The 17,911-nt window shown below is 38.3% G+C and overlaps 1 protein-coding gene across 2 annotated transcripts; it reads left to right on the plus strand.

Annotated features, from left to right (window-relative positions):
* The first annotated feature begins 3,359 nt into the window (after positions 1-3,359).
* Positions 3,360-13,752, plus strand: LOC141605591 (glycerol-3-phosphate dehydrogenase [NAD(+)] 2, chloroplastic). Of its 2 annotated transcripts, none has more exons than XM_074424429.1 (9): positions 3,360-3,878; positions 7,520-7,656; positions 7,742-7,847; positions 8,312-8,513; positions 8,608-8,695; positions 10,317-10,464; positions 12,503-12,652; positions 12,911-13,060; positions 13,337-13,752. In XM_074424429.1, the coding sequence occupies exons 1-9, from the start codon at positions 3,480-3,482 to the stop codon at positions 13,349-13,351; spliced, it is 1,395 nt and encodes a 464-aa protein (XP_074280530.1). In that variant the 5' UTR covers positions 3,360-3,479; the 3' UTR covers positions 13,352-13,752. The 2 variants fall into 2 exon arrangements, with proteins under 2 accessions (XP_074280530.1, XP_074280529.1); XM_074424428.1 differs by having other exon boundaries at positions 3,791-3,878; positions 7,513-7,656.
* Positions 13,753-17,911: the final 4,159 nt, after the last annotated feature.

Raw genomic sequence — 17,911 nt, forward strand, 5'->3', positions numbered from 1 at the left:
CAAGCATGATGACAATTGGAGCCCAAAACAAAGTAATGAAAGTCAAGCCCAAAAAGTAATCCAAAGATCAAGTCAATTAGCATTCTTAGGATACTCTTTGGATGCTAAATATCACATTTAACCGGGTGATTAAGGAAGCTTAATTACGTTGCATGGGTTTCCTTGGAGCATTTAAGCAAGAAATGAAGAAGAATACCCGGAAACCCACGCCCCCGATCGGGGCTGGCAACCCCGATCGGGGTTGACCCCCGCTTGCAAATTTACGTTATGCCCCTATTTTACTATAAATAGGGGCCTTAATCCGTCATTAGGGATATCTTTTTCATACGTCTTTCATACACTATTTCACTCTCATTTAGCCTTAAGCAAAATTCTCTCATAGTTTTCATCTTTAGTTTTAATATTGTTAAGCATTTGGTTGTTAAACATTTGGTTCTAATTTATTCAAGCATTTGGTTCTCAATTGTTCTTCCTTGCAAGTTCTATTTCTATTTCGGTAATCCTAATCTTAGTCTATTTAGTTTACGTTTCCATAGTTTCGTCATTAGCATTACAATTATATCACATAGTTTAATATTACATTTTATGATTCATCACTTTGTTTATATCATTTCTATAAACATGTCTAGTATTTCATACAACATAATTTGTAGTTTACATTTCAACATGAGTAGCTAATTTTTCTTAGTCTAGGGATTAGGGAAGCCATGCAATAACTAATATATGTAAAATGATAAATTAGGTTGATATAATATTGTCTAATATATCACATGTTTGTACCGTCACGTTTAATCTTTGTTTAAAGGCCTTATTCATTGATTAAGTTTGTTAATTCGTTCTATAAGTCGAGAGGCACGGAATCGGATTAGACTAAGCATGTGTAGTAGGACGACCTAGTCATAAACGAGAGTTTCTCTAGGACCCGGTCTATGGTTGACACTAATATCATGAGGTGGGTGTCTTTAAGCCTAAACAATTGACAATGTTATTATTTCTGAGTTTAGCATGAATATTTATTTACAATTGCATGAGTAACCCGACTCCCCTAAACTTCTTTTATCATATAGTTTATATCGTTATTTTTGCTAATCAACAAACCAAACCATTTGTAATCGACCTTGATAGAAATGTTTTCATAACATTTCATAGCGCAATTCTCGTCTCCTTGTGTTCGGCCCCTATTGCTACATTAATTTGTTTCTAGGGAAATTATTTTTGCTAGGTGTGCGACTTAGCCTATCAGGGTGTCGAGCTGGTAAGAGAAGACGAGATAAAAGGGAGTTTGGTACTTTTATTCGAAAAACATGAATTACAAGGCAAATTAGAATTAAATGATTTATTAAATAAGATGCTAGTTGACGTAAAACAGGAGCGGATGGATGGCCTACGTGGTGATGAATATCAAACGAGGTGGAGGCAACAAGGACAAGTGGGGAGGAGGAGGACGACCAATAGTAAACTCCATCTCTAGCTGGGCCCTGATGGAGTGTCATCCCCGCTTCAATATCCTTCACAAAAAAGGCAGATGATGAGAAAACAATTGTGACATTATTTTGAGCGCAAAATTGTGAGACGAAAATAACATTCTTTTGCATAGAGGGAACCCATAATATATTAGAAATTGTAAAAGAATGAGAAGATGAAGGAAGAAGAGAGGAACCAGTGTGAGTAATTGGAAGACCGAAACCATCTCCAATTACTATTTTATCGGTCCCATCATAAGGGTAATGAAGGGATAGGGTAGAGAGGTCACTTGTGACGTGGTGTGAGGCACCATTGTCGACAATTTACGGCTTGGCGGGAGTGGGAGCAGAGCGGCAGTGTGTACCTGCGGAGTTGAGGGCGATTTATTATGGCGGGGAACAGAGATATCAGGGAAAAGACTTTTGTATACGGGGCAAAAGGCGAGAGTATGGCCTTGGATGTTGCACCAGTGGCAACGGCGATGGTAGGGGTTCTTTGGGTTTTGATTGAGTTGGGTTTCATGGGCAGGAGAAGGGGTATACGATTGGTACTCTGGTAGGCAGAGGAGCGAAGCGAGGCATGGGTGGTTTTGGGTTTGTGGTAATAACGGGCAGCAGAGTTGTGGGTGGAGACGGTATTGATAGTGGCAGGGAAAGAGGTGCGTGCAACTTGCTCTTGAATGTGAAGAGTGAGTTCCTTGTTGATGAGTTTCTCGTGAAACTCGGCAAAGGATATCGTCGAATCTCGCGCATTGACGGCATCAATAACCGATTGATAGCGAGGGTCATCAAGGCCGTCAATGATACGGTCAGTGACATCTTCAAGGGAGACGACATGACCAAGAAGAGCAAGTTCGTCAATGGTGGTTTTGAAGGAGTTCATATAGGTGGCGATGGAGGACGAGCCTTTTATCGTGTTTTTGAGTTTAAAACGGAGTTGTTTGATATTCCCTCAGGATGGAAGGGCGTAGGTGGTGGCTAATGTGTCCCAGAGGTCTTTTGACGTGGAAGTGCGGGTAAGGAGAGAGCAGACAGACTTGTTAAGTGTACCAGCCAGGGCACCAAACAATAGTTTATCTTGCTAAAACCACGTAGCATAGGCGGACAAGGGATGGAGCCATCGACATAACCATAAAGATCATAGCCGAGGAGAAGAGCGGTAATTTGCAATTTCCATTGCTGATAGTTTGAGCTGTCAAACTTGTCGACGGAGTGCACATTAATAGTGATGAATGGTTTGAGAGGTTCATCTTTGTTGGGAAGAATATTGGGTGTCGACATGGTAATGTCGGTAGGGATAAGAGGGATGGATCAAAAGACTGTTGATACCATGTAGAAGAATGATTTAGGTTTTGAATGAATAACTATCATTAACCAAGGTGAAGGTATAAATACAAACCTATGATAAACTAACCTAGATATATTACAAAGATTATATGCTAAAAAGATAAGAGAAGATTACAAGAATATAACAACAATACATATAACAGAAAGATGCACCAAATATTATCATATTTACGTAATCTTAACAGGAGGCTTGACTTACTACAGTTCGAGCACTACTATCATCCACCTTTTAAGAAATTTCATATTTTAGTTTCTGTTAGTTTGACTTGTAATTTTCGCTTAGTTAGTTCTATTTCTAGTAGTTTCGGGGTATCCAATTTCCCTATGTTTGTTTTGTAAGTTTATTTTTCTGGTTGTAATCGTATACTGTATAATCTCATCTTTATAATTTTATAAAATAATACACGTTTATCTCAAAAAAACGAGCAGGTGAATCTTTTACGCCGTCCACTCGAAATTGGTTGGCAATAATACGAAATGTGGGTTTAATAATGGAGAAAAGTGTCGCACGTTTCTAAAAAGTTCGAGACAAACCGAAGGACGCATTGAAGCATAGCCAATCAGTCACTAGTAGTCACTCCCATCACAATTCACCAAAAGCAAGCAGCAACACACCATTCCTCTCCTCTCCTCTCCTCTCTTCTTCTCTGCTCTTGTGCCCTCAAATTAATGGCTGCTATTTCATCAAAACTCAAAATTACCTGTAACAACTACCCTAAACACCATTATTATTCATACCCCTTGAAATTGAAACCCCATATCAACAACAACATTCTGAATTTCCACCCAAAACACACTATTACTCCTATTCAATCTTATCCTTGTTTTCATACCATTAATATTCACTGCATTTTACTGAAGCCGTGTTTCGCAGCCGAAATTGTGGATATCCCACCATCTTCTGATGAAAATGATGCACCCACCCCAGAAAGTATAGGTATTGTTTCTACCTCTGAACAAACAAGGAGTAGAAGAAGGGTTGTCAAACTTGCTTGGGAAAAACTTGTTCGTTGGTCTCGCTCTTTGCGTTCTAAGAACAACACTGATGTTCTTCAAACTACCAATAAGGTTTCTTCTGTTTTTCAATTTCAGTCTAGTATTGGTATTCTTTGATTTTGTATTACCATCAACTAGAGCAGGATAACTTACTAAACTGGGTTGCATTTCATTCTAAGCCATTTTCGACTTTGGTCATATTATTTTCAGTGGCGGAACCAGGATTTATGGTTAGGGGGTGAATAAGTAATGCCATAAGGCAAACTCGAAACCAAAATTTTTGCATTTTTCATTGTTCAGCGGGGGTGAGTCGTGAGCGCCCCTGCTAGCCCCCCTAAATCCGCATATGGTAATGTTGCATTAATTAATGCCATTAATTTGGATAAAATAGTGTACATAGTACTATTAATTAATGTTACTTCCTTGATTACTTTTATTGGCAATGTTAATTTTCCTTCATGTTACCATATCAGATTGTTGTTCCATTCACATATCATTCATGTCTATAGTGTTCACATTAAACTTTATTCAACTAGTATAGAATATGTGGCTGCTAAAGATAGTTAGGGAAGTATTTGCAGGAGTTTGCTGATTACGCAGCCCGCCTTATAACTCATTGGCTTCATCATTTGGGAATAAAAGATCACTGTAGGGGTGAGATTTATATCATTAATGAGAAGATGTCACTGTGTGCAATATTACTCTCAGATTTAGAAACGAAATTTCCTCGACTATGGTGTCAGGTAATTGGGAAATTCATGAAAATGAGTAGGGGTAACAATCACTAACCTTGCGAGCCAGAGTAGCTCATTGGTTGTAAGTTGGTCAATTTTTTTATCATGTCGACCCTATTGATCATAGGTATCATCAGGGATTCAGGGTTACCTAATTCGCTAACATAGGGTGCATATTGCGAATTGATATGTGCTATCGATTCGCAATACGTTTTCGAATTAATTCGCACTAATTCCCGAATTATATATAAAAACTAGCGAATTCTAAAAGTTTAATTCATGTATTAATTCGCACTAATTCGCGAATTATATATAAAAATTAGCGAATTTGAAGAGTCCAATTCGTATACTAAAAACTAAAAATTCAATATAATATGATCAACTTCAAAGATCATCAAAGGGAAAGGAGAAGATGTATCAGTAGACTAGCAACTTAATCTTATTTTGGTGTTTTGTCTGGTTTCGTCAATTTGTGTTTACTTAAGAAACCAGAAAAATATGATCAACTGACTTATTTTGGTGGTTCCGTCACTTTGTAATGCTGAATTGCTGATCTTTATGCAATGAACCTTTTGTTTTTTTGTTATTATCATCAAGTAAATGACGCGTATTAGTAATTATGAATTTGCGAATTGCTTTTTTTTTGTAATACTTTGCGTATTCAATTCCCTATTTTGAGCGAATTGCGAATTCGAATTATGTGTATTATGAATTCGGCAACCCTAGGTGTCATCCCCAAAGATCCAACAACTCTCATCCAGATTGTGTACTCAAACACTAGAAGTTGGAACTAAGTGGTATGCTTAACATGTAGATGAAGAACAAGAGAAGGTGAATGTAGTATTTTCTAACACATTCCACAACTCCTACATTCATAGAAGCTAACTGGGTTAAGAAGCTTAGTTTGAGAAGGCGTGAGGCGCACTTAGGCGATGGGGTCTCACGACGTGAGGCAACATGCACGCCTTATGGACACAAGGCGCGTTGATTTTCAAACGAACATGTTTACTTTAAAGTAAATTTTTGTGCACAATAGTCCCTAGTTTGTTTTTAAAGAAGGCTAACATGTAAATAAGTGAAAGTTAAGGATAGGGGAGAGAAGAGGAGGGCAAACTGGTTTAAATAAAAGAATCAGGGAAAAAATTGGAATTGCATAGTAATGCGCCTCAAGTTTACCTCACTAGGTGCACCTTGTGCGCCTTAGGCTCTCTGAGGTGATTCGGCTAACGCCTGAGTGGACGCTGCATATAGGCGGCTAGGCGCGCTTCAGACGCTTTTTCTAAGCTTCCCACAATGAGTGAAAGCGGGCTGGTTTAAGGCTCCCCACCTCCTCCCCTTCATGCAAGCACTCTTGCTTCAGAAAACTTCTTTTACTTGTCGCCTCCATTGGATCTGCTCCCGGGACTCCGGGAGTATCCTAAAAAATTGTTTAGAACTTTAGAAGATGGTCAAGGTAGCTTACTTCCAAGCCACTGCACGTCCTGTCTTGATGATGTCTTATCTGGTCCACGATGGAAGGTGGAAAAGGCTTGGTTTCTTTATAAAAAAAATGGGAAAAGGGGATTTTTTTTAATCACAGCAGCCCTTTTCTTAGGAAACAGTTGAAAAGGGGGATTAAGACCACCCACCAAAGTTATAAACATTGGCGATAGTAACTGTGAGAGTTTATGACTGGCAGAATTGAAAGCCTTCGTTACACAAACACTAGAACTTTACTATCACAAACCATGGCTTGAGGTTCATTTGTTTCATGTTGGAGAATTCGTTTGCCAGTTTATTTCTTCCTCCCATTCAATTAGTTGTTCACGCTTTTATTCTTTTGTGAGGAGTATTTTAATCAAACTTAAACTACTAGTTGAATGAGAGGCAATAAAATTAATATTGTATTACTCTTGGGTAATGCTGACTCAGTCTAATATCTTTCAAGTTGGAAGATTTGTTTGCCTCTAAAATGTTGATTTCTATATATCCTTAATCCTTTATGGTTCTATATAAAGGGTAATGGCCAGGTTACACTTTTGTCCTCAGAGTATGTTTAAGGGGTGATATTGAGGGGCAAGTGGCTTATGATGCACAGGGAGAAGTACGGGTACATAAGAGGCGAGGTAGTGGGATGCTAGGCATAGGAGATGGATACTCTTGGTAGACTGTAAGAGACTCAATGGATTATAAGGGTAAAGTACTCTAAAAAGATGTGACGTAGTGAGAAATAGATAATTCTCGAGATGACAAAAAAATCTAAGACCATATCTAAGTTCACAGTTGATACTTGACCATTCGTTAATCCTCCTGAATAGTGTGTTCTTTAGTTCTCTTGTAGTAGTAGTTTCTATACTCAATTTATTTTCAGTGTAACATGGTCATTTGTCACTTCGGTTGGATTCAAAGCTTCAAATTCATTCCGTAGTTGTGTATATGAAGTTCATATCTGTTTCTTTGTGTCTTCAGTTTCTGGTAATGAATGTCAAGAATATATATGGCTTGTGGTCTGTAAATGTTTTGGTATGGAGTATGGTGTACGGTGTGTTTAGGAAATAACCCCCCAATCCCCATCAAAATAGACTTCCAAAAACATGATATGTTTGTGCATACGGAGAGGGATGGGAAAGGGCCCTGGTGACTGTTGATTCTTGCAGTTGGCATACAACAAAAAGTATTTGTGAAAAAAAAGGAGCTTAGATATACAAACTACACGGTAGATGGCGCTGTCGCTCGTAAATAATTGAAATATAATGCACATTAGAAATTTTGGTTACGACTAACAATTCGTAAATGATGAATATTTGAGTTGGTTGTTGGTTCATGTTTCTTTCATCATGATCTTGTTTGCGTAGCAGAGCTGCGGCTGCCATGTTCATTAGTAAACCATCTAATGAAGATGTTTCTGCTAGATTTTGAGCATTGCATGTTTGTACTGGTGATAAGGGAAAAATTGAGCTAAAATTATACCTGTATTGCTAACTTTACAGTAGTTTATAGGTGGTTGTGCTTGGAGGTGGGTCTTTTGGTACAGCTATGGCAGTCCATGTTGCTGAGAAAAAGCCAGAAATGGAAGTCAGTATGCTTGTCCGCGATATTAAAGTTTGTCAATCTATTAACGAAATCCACTGTAATAGGTAAAGCCTTCGATTGATTCATTTAAAGCCCTGGCTTCCTGCTGGATGATGCAGGGAACTCAACTTCGCAATTTTTTCTGTACAGCAAATATTTCCCAAACCATAAGCTTCCGGAAAATCTTACTGCCACAATGAGCGCCAAACTTGCTCTGCAAGGTGCTGACTTCTGCTTGCATGCTGTTCCTGTGCAGGTTTCAGATCATCTAGCGTTAGTTTGCCATGTTTTTTAACCTATCACTTCTTTCTTACTGCCATTGTGCTTTTTTTCGTATTGGATTCGAGCATAGAATGGTAGCATGTTTGATTGCATGTTTAAGTTTGCAATCTTGTAGCATAATGACTTTATATCTGTTGCAGCAGCTACTGCTCTAATTTCAGTGGAGTCGAGGACTCACTATTCTTTTGGTTTTGGAATATGATGGAATGTAGCAAAATGGCTCACTTAACTATCCGCTTTTCTTGTGTTATGAAATAGCAGTCAGTCGATGCGATGATGATGCAATTTCATTACGGGTCATCCTTAAATAGTCTCTTTATGCTTTTATCCCAGGGGTAAGGCTGCATAAATCCAACGCGCCCTTACCCTGCCATGTGCCATGGGTGGGGAGCCTTTGCAGCACTGGATCGAGTAACATTATTCTTGTTGGCGGCGCAGTTTACCGCTTCCTTTCTTGAAAGCATTGTCGACTATGTTGATCCTGGCTTGCCGTTTATTTCACTCAGCAAAGGCTTGGAGCTTAACACACTACGAATGATGTCTCAAATCATTCCGCAAACGCTAAAAAATCCACGGCAGCCTTTTGTTGCCTTATCTGGGCCTTCATTTGCATTAGAGTTAATGAACAAACTTCCAACAGGTAATTGCAATTTGGTTAACTGTGTTTAACGTGTGAAGTTTCTGAGTACCGATCATTCATTTTATAATTCTTTTTGCATGCTTTAATTTTTCAGCTATGGTCGTAGCATCGAGGGACAAGAAATTGGCAAATAGAGTACAACAACTCCTAGCTTCAGATAGGCTGAGGATCAGCACTTCAAAGTAAATCTCACCTCATTATCGACTTTCCGACATCTAGTTCAGTCTTGTCCTTCTGCCTGATTTTGTGATATGCTCCAAATATTTCAACCTGAAATAGAAACATATGGAGTATTATTTTTTTTTCCCTTTTGCTGGTGCGGTTGGGGTTTATGGAGCCAACCTATGTTACTTTGACTCTTCACTTTTCGGACTGTACCCACGTCGATACGATACGACACGAGATGGATATGGATATGAATTCCGTACCTGACACTTAGTCCGACACTTCTACCAGGAGAGTTGAACTAGCAAGGCTTGCACCACAAAAGTAGAGGAATAGAGGTTTATAAGGCATTTAGTATTATATCTAATGATTTTAAGTCTTATGTGCCAAAGTTATTTCCATTATACTCCAAAACAAGTCGGTATATTTCAAATTTAGAAGTGTATTTTTGTTTTGAAAATGTGTCCCCTACCCGTATCCTCATTTTAGGATTGGGGTCCCGTGTCTTAAAATTCTAGTCATGTCGTGTCTCACTTGGATATATACCTGTGTCCTGACTCCTGACACTCGTACTCAAGTTAAGAGTAACATAGAACTATAGAAGCCAACTACCCACTATTGTTTAGCTTTAAATTATGATGGAATTGAGCAAAATGAATCATTAAACTGATTCTGCTGCTTCTTATACTGTGATCTGCAGAGTAACAGTTGGTTGATGCAATTTTACACAAAATTCATATGAATCTCCGGAGACAGTTTTTTTTTTTTTTTTTTTTTTTTTACATAAGTGTATGATTACGACTAGGTATGTTGTTAGAGGTGGTTTAAAGTCTGGAGGTGGTTTAAGCTATCAAACATTTCTATTGGCATTTCATATGCCATGTACTCTCCAAATACGTCACAGACAGATGAATTCTACTGAAATATAGTGGGGGATATAAGATCAACATTGTTTAGAGCATATGAGAGATTTGGCTTCAAATTGTTAAACAGAAGGGAAGTTACAGTTCCCAAGTGATTTCTGTGAAAATCCTAATCAGCTTTACATTTATCATGTGTTAGACTCACAATGCCTGCATTTGTGATATGCTGCTCAAATATCTCAACTTGAAAGTTGAAGTTGGATATACTCTGTATATAATATATTTTCTTTGCTGGTGAGGTTGAGGGGTTTATGGAGCCGTAAACTCACTATTTTTTAACTTCTGAATGTGATAGAACAATGCAACATGGATTATTTTACTGGTGTGCTTCTTATCTTGTGAAGTAACAGTCTGTTCAAGCAATTCTCGACATGATTTTCACTATGAATCATTCGGAGGCCGATAGTCAGTCTCTCTTTGTTTCAACACAAGGATAAGGCTACATAATTGCAACTGAGTAAACTTCCGTGCTTTTTGTAATGGTATTTCAAATGCTATGTCGCCTCCAGATGAATACTGTAAATGGACGAGGATACAAAGTCAACATTTTGAACAGCATGTGAAGCTTCGCCTTCAAAATGCTTAAAAGCAGGGACTTTGCAGCTCAAAAGCGCTTTTTTTCTTCATAGATTCTAATCAGCTTTAGATTTATTATTCTCTAGACTTGCAATCTCTGTATTCCTTAAGTCCTTACTAATAAGTTCCTGTGCATCAGCGATGTCACAGGGGTTGAAATTGCTGGTGCACTAAAAAATGTTCTGGCTATAGCGGCTGGAATTGTGGAAGGTATGAATCTTGGTAATAACTCCATGGCCGCCTTGGTTGCTCAGGGTTGCTCTGAAATCCGTTGGTTGGCAAAAAAGGTATAGAAATAATCCTATATCTGTTTCTTAAATTAGGAACTTATCTACCTGGTGTAAGTGTAATTTTAACTCAAAATCAATTTTATTCATTATAGGCGCCCCCATTCTTCTCGAGTTCCCCAGATGTTTCCTTTCGACACTTCGTAGTACTCCCTGCTAAATAATTTCACAAAAGCTGTACAAGGCGTTAGCGGGGAAAGAACAAAAACATGTGGATATGAAGGATGAGGATTTGGGAAAATTAGATCTTGAAGCACGAGCAGCCATAATCTTATGCCTTGAGAGGGATGTTGCATTCTTGCTAATTGAAGAAACAACGGCTGCTGGAGTGCAGGAAAAGTCTGAGAACAATTTCATGGTGAAAACTCCAACGGATCTATTTAAAATCCAGATTGTATACATTTCACTACTTCTCAATGCCCCCTTCCCGGATTCATGGTAAAACCTCGTGTTTGTGGTACCTTCCAAGTACCTCAAAATCCATATTTCACTGCTTCCCAGTGCACCTTTCCCGGATTTGCCATGAATCTACTAACCTTTTCATGTTCTTACCAAGAAGTGATAAGACCTTTTTCAGACATATGCCCAAGGCGAATCCGGGAAATCCGGGAAAGGTGCGCACTGGTAAGCAGTGAAATGGATGGATTTTGAGGTACTTGAAAGGTACCATAAACACGGGGTTTTTACCATGAATCCGGGAAGGGCGCACTTGGAAGTAGTGAAATGAAATGTATACAATCTGGATATTAATAGATCCGATTCGTTAAAGAGTTTTCACCATGAAATTATTTTCTAACTTTTCCCGCACTTCAGTAGCCGTTGTTTCTTCATTTACCAAGAATGCAACATCCCTCTCAAGCCATGAGATTATGGCCGCTCGTGCTTTAAGCTTTTAAGATCTAAATCTTCCCAATCCTCATCCTTCATATCCACAGGTTTTTGTATTCTCCCCGCTAATGCCTTGTGCAACTTTTGTGAAATTAGCAAATCCTTCATCCTCCAATAGGAAAAATCATTTTTCCGATCGAACTTTTCAATTTCATATTTGTCCACCTTACGGTTCCCCTAGAAGAAGTCATTATATTTGGCTCTGATACCAATTGTTTGAGTAGCAACAAAAATTGTGGCCTTCTAATAGAATAATATGAAATATATTTCTTCACTAAATTGCTGAACAATAACTTAAATGAAAGAATAAAATGTCTAGGATGAGAGATTAACTTCTGATTAATAAACTCACTTTGTTACTCTCTATTTTATTTTGTTGATATATGCTGTGATGGTTAACAACATAAGCATGAATTGCTTATATAGTAGCCTACATACTATTAAATGAGTGATCTACATTTAACACCCACTTTAACCACTCCTTGAAGATAGTTAAAGCAAAACTTTCTCTAACTATTTTACTGCATTCTTAATATGCCTCCTTTCTATATTTAGCATATGCTAAATATTTAACTTATTCTACATTATTCATTCAAGTAAAATCAGAAAAATCGATATGTTTGATCACCAATCTTTGATTTGAGAGGTACTTCAAATCTTCTTTTTAAGTTAAATAGGTCGTTAACTTAATTCGCGTCTTTAGTTAAAAGACCCCCATTGTTGGAGATATAGGTCTATTTCGAGCAATCCCTTCTGTCATTATTGTTCTTTATTACCGCTTCTGCAAATTCGTATGAGTTGTTATTTCATTACTTTTCCTTAAATCATCCTAAACTGGAAAGAGGGGCAGTAAAATTGGAATGCAGGGAGTACTATGTTTCTTTATTATTTTGTATTCTGTAATATTTGAAAGGGGATCTGGAGTCTGGACCACTCAGAAGGGACGATGTGGATTATGTTGGCTGTATTATATATGCAGTTGGCTGAAATTTTTTGTGGATTCCTACCCGTTATTTGGGTCAAAGAACTTGCATTTTTCCGGTATAACTTGTGTAAATCTGCCTAGTGCAAGTATTAATGATCTAGGAATGGAATAACGGAGTAACTTGTCTACGTAACAAATGTTTTCAAATTTTGTTTTTCGGTGCAGATGGGTGCCAAGTCAGCAACTCTTACTGGGTTATCAGGAACGGGGGACATAATGCTTACATGCTTTGTTAATCTTTCAAGAAATAGGACGGTCGGAGTTCGTCTTGGCTCAGGAGAGAGACTTGAGGATGTACTGAGCTCTATGAATCAGGTGCACGGCAACTTTCTTCTAATGAAAAGTTCTGAAATATTTTTGGCTTATGTTCCTTCAACCACACTTTGGTTGTGTCTCGTGTAACAGTACACTTCCACACTTCAGCATTTCATCTTAGGCAAAATACATGAGACATTTTACAAATTGCAGTGACTCATGCTCCAACACAAAGCTGTGCCAAACACTTGTAGACGAGTTAGTGTAACATAAATTCTGGGAGTCTGATCATCATTCTTTAAATCATCTATTGCTCAGGTTGCTGAAGGTGTTGCTACAGCTGGAGCTGTGATTGCATTGGCGCAAAAATATAAAGTGAAGATGCCAGTCCTAACAGCAGTTGCTAGAATAATTGACAATGAGCTCACTCCTCAGTCTGCGGTTCTTGAACTCATGCGCCTGCCTCAGGTAATTCTTAATCTCTCATATCTTTCAGTTTCCCCTTCCCAAACCGTATTTCATCAACATAGCATAGTGCCTCAAAAGGCTTCAGTGTATGCAGCTCTAGGTGATGAAAACTCTTAAGTGTTTCCTATGACCCATAATGGAACTCAAAAATAGCGTTGATTGACAGCTACTTCACAATAGAAGAAGCGAAGAGACAGTTCCCTGTTACTGCCAATGCTTACATTGGTTTGATATAGTGAGGCCTCTTTTGATTGTTACTTGTCTTAACAAGTGCAGGTTGAAGAAGTTTAATCATTCAAAACCAAGCTGCCGTCAACTTACCTGTCATTCCTCAGTGGCGCTAAGAAGCTTATGATTCCATGGCATTTACAGGTTCATAAGCTATTGCCATTGAACCGAGTTTTGTCGACATTGCTCCTTGGAAGGGCAACAAATTTACATGGGAATCTTTCTTTTTGGTCTCTGGCTTCCGAAAGTTCCTTTCAGTCTTCCAGGTGATTGATAATGCATATACATACATTCTTTAACACAAGTTTTTCACAAAAGCTGAAGGGCATGCTGTGAATAGTGAATACAACCAAAGCAGACAGAAATATAGATCCAACAAAACATCAGTAGTCAATACACTTGTAATTTTCATTGATATTCCATTGTTTGGTATCCAATTGAAATCACTAGTTTTTACCATTTAAGCACTTGCCTAGTTGCCTTAGTGACCAGTGAAAACACCACTGCATTATAGCTGGAGGGCTTTTAGCTCAGAACTACCCTACAAATGGGGGACTTCCGCTGTCACCAAATTTATGTCCGCTTAAAGAAAGGTTTCCCCCAAAACAACCTTGAACCTCTCAACCAAGTATCAAACTTAGAAGCGGAGGGTTTTACTATATGTATGTTTCGTGCGTCATTTTAAGTAACAGTTCTAAATCAAGTGCAGCCTTCAAACTATGAGCCCGTCTCTTATATACGACGATTGATATTTTGATATGAAGAATGGGATGGCAGCATTCAAACACCATTTGCTATATCTAATCCTAAAACACGCTTAACAATGACTAGGCTTTTATATTGAAACAATTATCAAAAGTGTTGTAGGACTCTTAAAAATCCCAAGACCAAGATTTTTTTAATTCCTCCATTATGGAGGATTAGCTTTACTAGATCCTAGTAGTTGAAAACTCGTGTGTAATTAATTTTTGGGTTTTTCCCATTTATGCCCTCGTACTATTCACTTTTCCCATCTGTACCCCTTCGTATGAGAACTTATTAACCGTGCCCTTAAACTTAATTAGTTGGCCCATCAGTAGCTAATCTTACATTAACCGTCTATTTTAGACGTTAAGTGCCATGTTGGCATGCTTAGTTGGCTTTTTTTTTTTTTTTCTTTTTTTCCCCAAAAACTTTCCCTCCATTTATTTCATTCTTTCCCTCCAAAGCTTCCCTCCATAACTTCACCTATATAATTCACTCCTTCCTCTATCTTATTTCATTATCAATCCTCCAATTTTTTCACACTCCTCTTATCTTAACAATGTCTTCTTCATCCAATTGGAGTAGGAATAACCCAATTGAAGATCTAGAATTTCGAAATCAAAAATGCGATTTATGTGGAAGATTTGCGGTTTTAAAGATATCGGGCTCAACAACGAATCCCCGGAAAGCTTATTTCAAATGTCTTAAATGTGATGGATTTTTTATGTGGCTAAGTGATGAACATGTCATTAGGAAAAAAGCTTTGGGGTTGAAGATGAAGAATGATTATGAAGATGAAGAGTACATGAAGATGAAGAATGAAGATCTAATTAAATTTGAGCTTAATGGGTTGAAGTTGAAGTTTGAAGAACTTGTTACTTTCATGAAATTTATGTTCATGTTTAATGCTTTAATTTTCATCTTTGTTGTTGTAATTGTAGTGATTAAAATGTAATGGAAAACCTTGAAATGTAATGGAAAAAATGGTTTGTTCAAGAGACAAATGGAAAGAAATGACTGACATTTTCATCTTTGTTGTTGTAGTTGTAGTTGTACTTCAATTTTGGCGTCAATTAATGGAAAGAAACAAATGGAATGATAACCCGGATTATGGAAACAAACAAGGCATCTATAACAAAAGCCAAACTAAGGCAATGTTTACATTGTTTTACCGATACTAGCTACCCAAAAATTGCCAAATCGACATATACATAGCATCAGGATGCCTTACTTCATTGTTCAAGAGATCTAAACATGAAAAAAAACAAGATCATGGATTGACAATTGCATCAAATGAAAACCATTCAATCCCACAAAAAGATGCTCCAACATGGCTTCAACACTTATCGATTACCCGTCTTCCTCTTTTTACCCTTTGGTGCATTAAGAGATGTTCCAACATGGCTCTGACCTTGGCTTCCTTCCCCTATCTCAGACACACTTCCAACTTGGCTTCTTGTTTGAATATTTAACTGTCTCTTCTCCTTAGTTTGTACCCTCCTTTGCATGTCTTGGAGTTATGGCCAAAACATCCACACTTCTTGCATTTAATCGTGTTGGACCTCTTCCCCTTTCTCTGTTCACCTGGCTCTCTCCTCCTATTTCTAGATGGTCCGCCAATGGACCTCTTGGTGTTGGAGGTTCCAAGGTTGGGCGAGTCCAAAGTTGGCCACCGGTCGTGGTCGGTTATAGGTAAAATTGGCACCCATATGCAACCTTATAATTGGCCACCGTAAACCAATGACTCGACATAGTCGAAGGGTTCTTGTTAGCGATGATGATGGCACGGATGGCATGTTTGCGGGGAATTCCGAGATTTGCCACCGGCCACATTTGCGGTTTCTATCTATAAGATTAACAGGCATGTATGTTCTCCCATCACGTACCTCATCGAGCCTTGGGCGATGATGCAAATGCCTCACGAACCTTGATTCTTTCTTCAAAGACTTTCAACCTCTCGTCGATGTTTGGGCATATCCCATCATCTGGCCATGAATCTGCAATTTGAGCCCTTGTTGCATGTCTGACCATGGACATCCTTCTAATGCCTACAAAAGATGGAAATTGTTAGTGTTTCTATTCATGCCAAGACAGTAAAGACAAGATACACAAGATAAAACATTAACTGACCTTCAAGTAAAGACAAGACCGGATTGTTCCTATGTATGCCAAGTGTGCTATTGAAACTCTCAACAAAGTTAGATGTGTGTTTCATCATTAGAAACTCTTGGGTCAAATCAGATCTTGCCCATGTCTCATGATCTCCTAAGTCTGAGAACCAACTACCACATCCTAAGCCACCATGCTGCACCAAAGACTCAAGTGACTTTTTGAAGGTGAACTCTGAATAGGAATTAACAAGCTTCCAAAATAGCTTGTGCATCGAAGTCCAGATAGTCTTTCTTGAAATTTTTGCACAAATGTCTTGCACAAAATCTTCTATAACAACTTGGCCACACTTGTTCCAAAGCTGGTTCAATTCCTTTTTGTCTATCTGATATAATTGTCCAATCTTCCCTTCCACTTTCAGCCAAGACTTGTTTTAGGTGCCAAAAGAAATTACACCAACTCTCTTTATTTTCAGACTCAACCACACCAACAGCCACAGGGAATATTTCATTATTACCATCAACAGCTATAGCTGACAATAACACACCTCCATAATTACCCTTCAAGTGTGTGCCATCCACCCCTATTAAACTTCTACATCCTGCAATTAATCCCTTAAACTGAGCACTGAATGACACAAACAAGGATTTAAATTGCAGAGGCTTCTCAGGGGTGTCCATAGTAGTCCATGCACAAATAGCATAAGATCCAGGGTTTGTAAGCTTTACTACCTCACAGTAAGTTGGTAATAATCCATAAGATGTGTCATGGCCACCATTGATAAGCTGTAAAGCTTTGTCCCTCATCCTATACAAGGTGGATTTCTTCATGTTGAGGCCATACCTTTCCATTAACTTTTTCTGAATGGACTCCCCAAGAATTGCAGGATCTGCCCTTATGTCTTCAATAAGTTTCTTAGAAACCCATTCAAAGATTTGCCAGGGGGTTATAACTTTTCACACCATTACAGCCATGTTCTGCAGCCCTGATGGATTTTATAGCCCAAGTTGTTCCATCTTGTAACACACTAGCATGTATTCTCCATTCACACCCCACAAAGTGGCACATTCAAAGCAGTTGTACCTGGACTTATCAGCCTTCACAATTATTATATGAAACCCCTCTTGAATGCAGAAATCTCTTAGGGTATCTTTGAAATGCTCTTGATCCATAAATAGCATCCAAGGCCTAAGCTTAATTGTGCCAAAGACCTTATCATCATATATCTCCCCATTTGCAAGAATTTTAGAGGCCCACCCTTCTTCATCTACTGACCATTCAGTAGTTGCATATGGATCATATCCATCATCAATTTTGTCAAGACCACAGAGGACTGTATTATCCTCAGCCTCCAAGTCAGAAACTTCCTCATCATTAACATCTTCTTCATCAGTTGGATTGTAAGAAATGTCCGAGCTTAATCATCTTCCAAATCATGAACCTCAGCATACTCAAGTCTCCTCCTTCTATTTCCTGATCTACTTGGCTCAACAACTTGGCTTGCAGTACTCCTAACCTTAGGCACATATATACCTTTCAGTTTAGCAGTTGATTTGGAAAGTTTAAATTGTGGTTGTTCCTCCAGAAGTTGTTTTTCAGTGGCTTTGGATTTCTTATTTGTGGTTGATGATTTTTTTTGAGTGATAGTTTTTTGAGTGACAGTTTTTTGAGTGACAGTTTTGTGAGTGACAGCTTTTTCAGTGAGTGTGTTTTCAATAACAGAGGACTGTGTTAATCTTAATCTTGGACTCCTTCTGATCATTGAGTTCT

Source organism: Silene latifolia, chromosome 10, assembly GCF_048544455.1.
Source record: "Silene latifolia isolate original U9 population chromosome 10, ASM4854445v1, whole genome shotgun sequence".
Lineage (NCBI taxonomy): Eukaryota > Viridiplantae > Streptophyta > Magnoliopsida > Caryophyllales > Caryophyllaceae > Silene > Silene latifolia.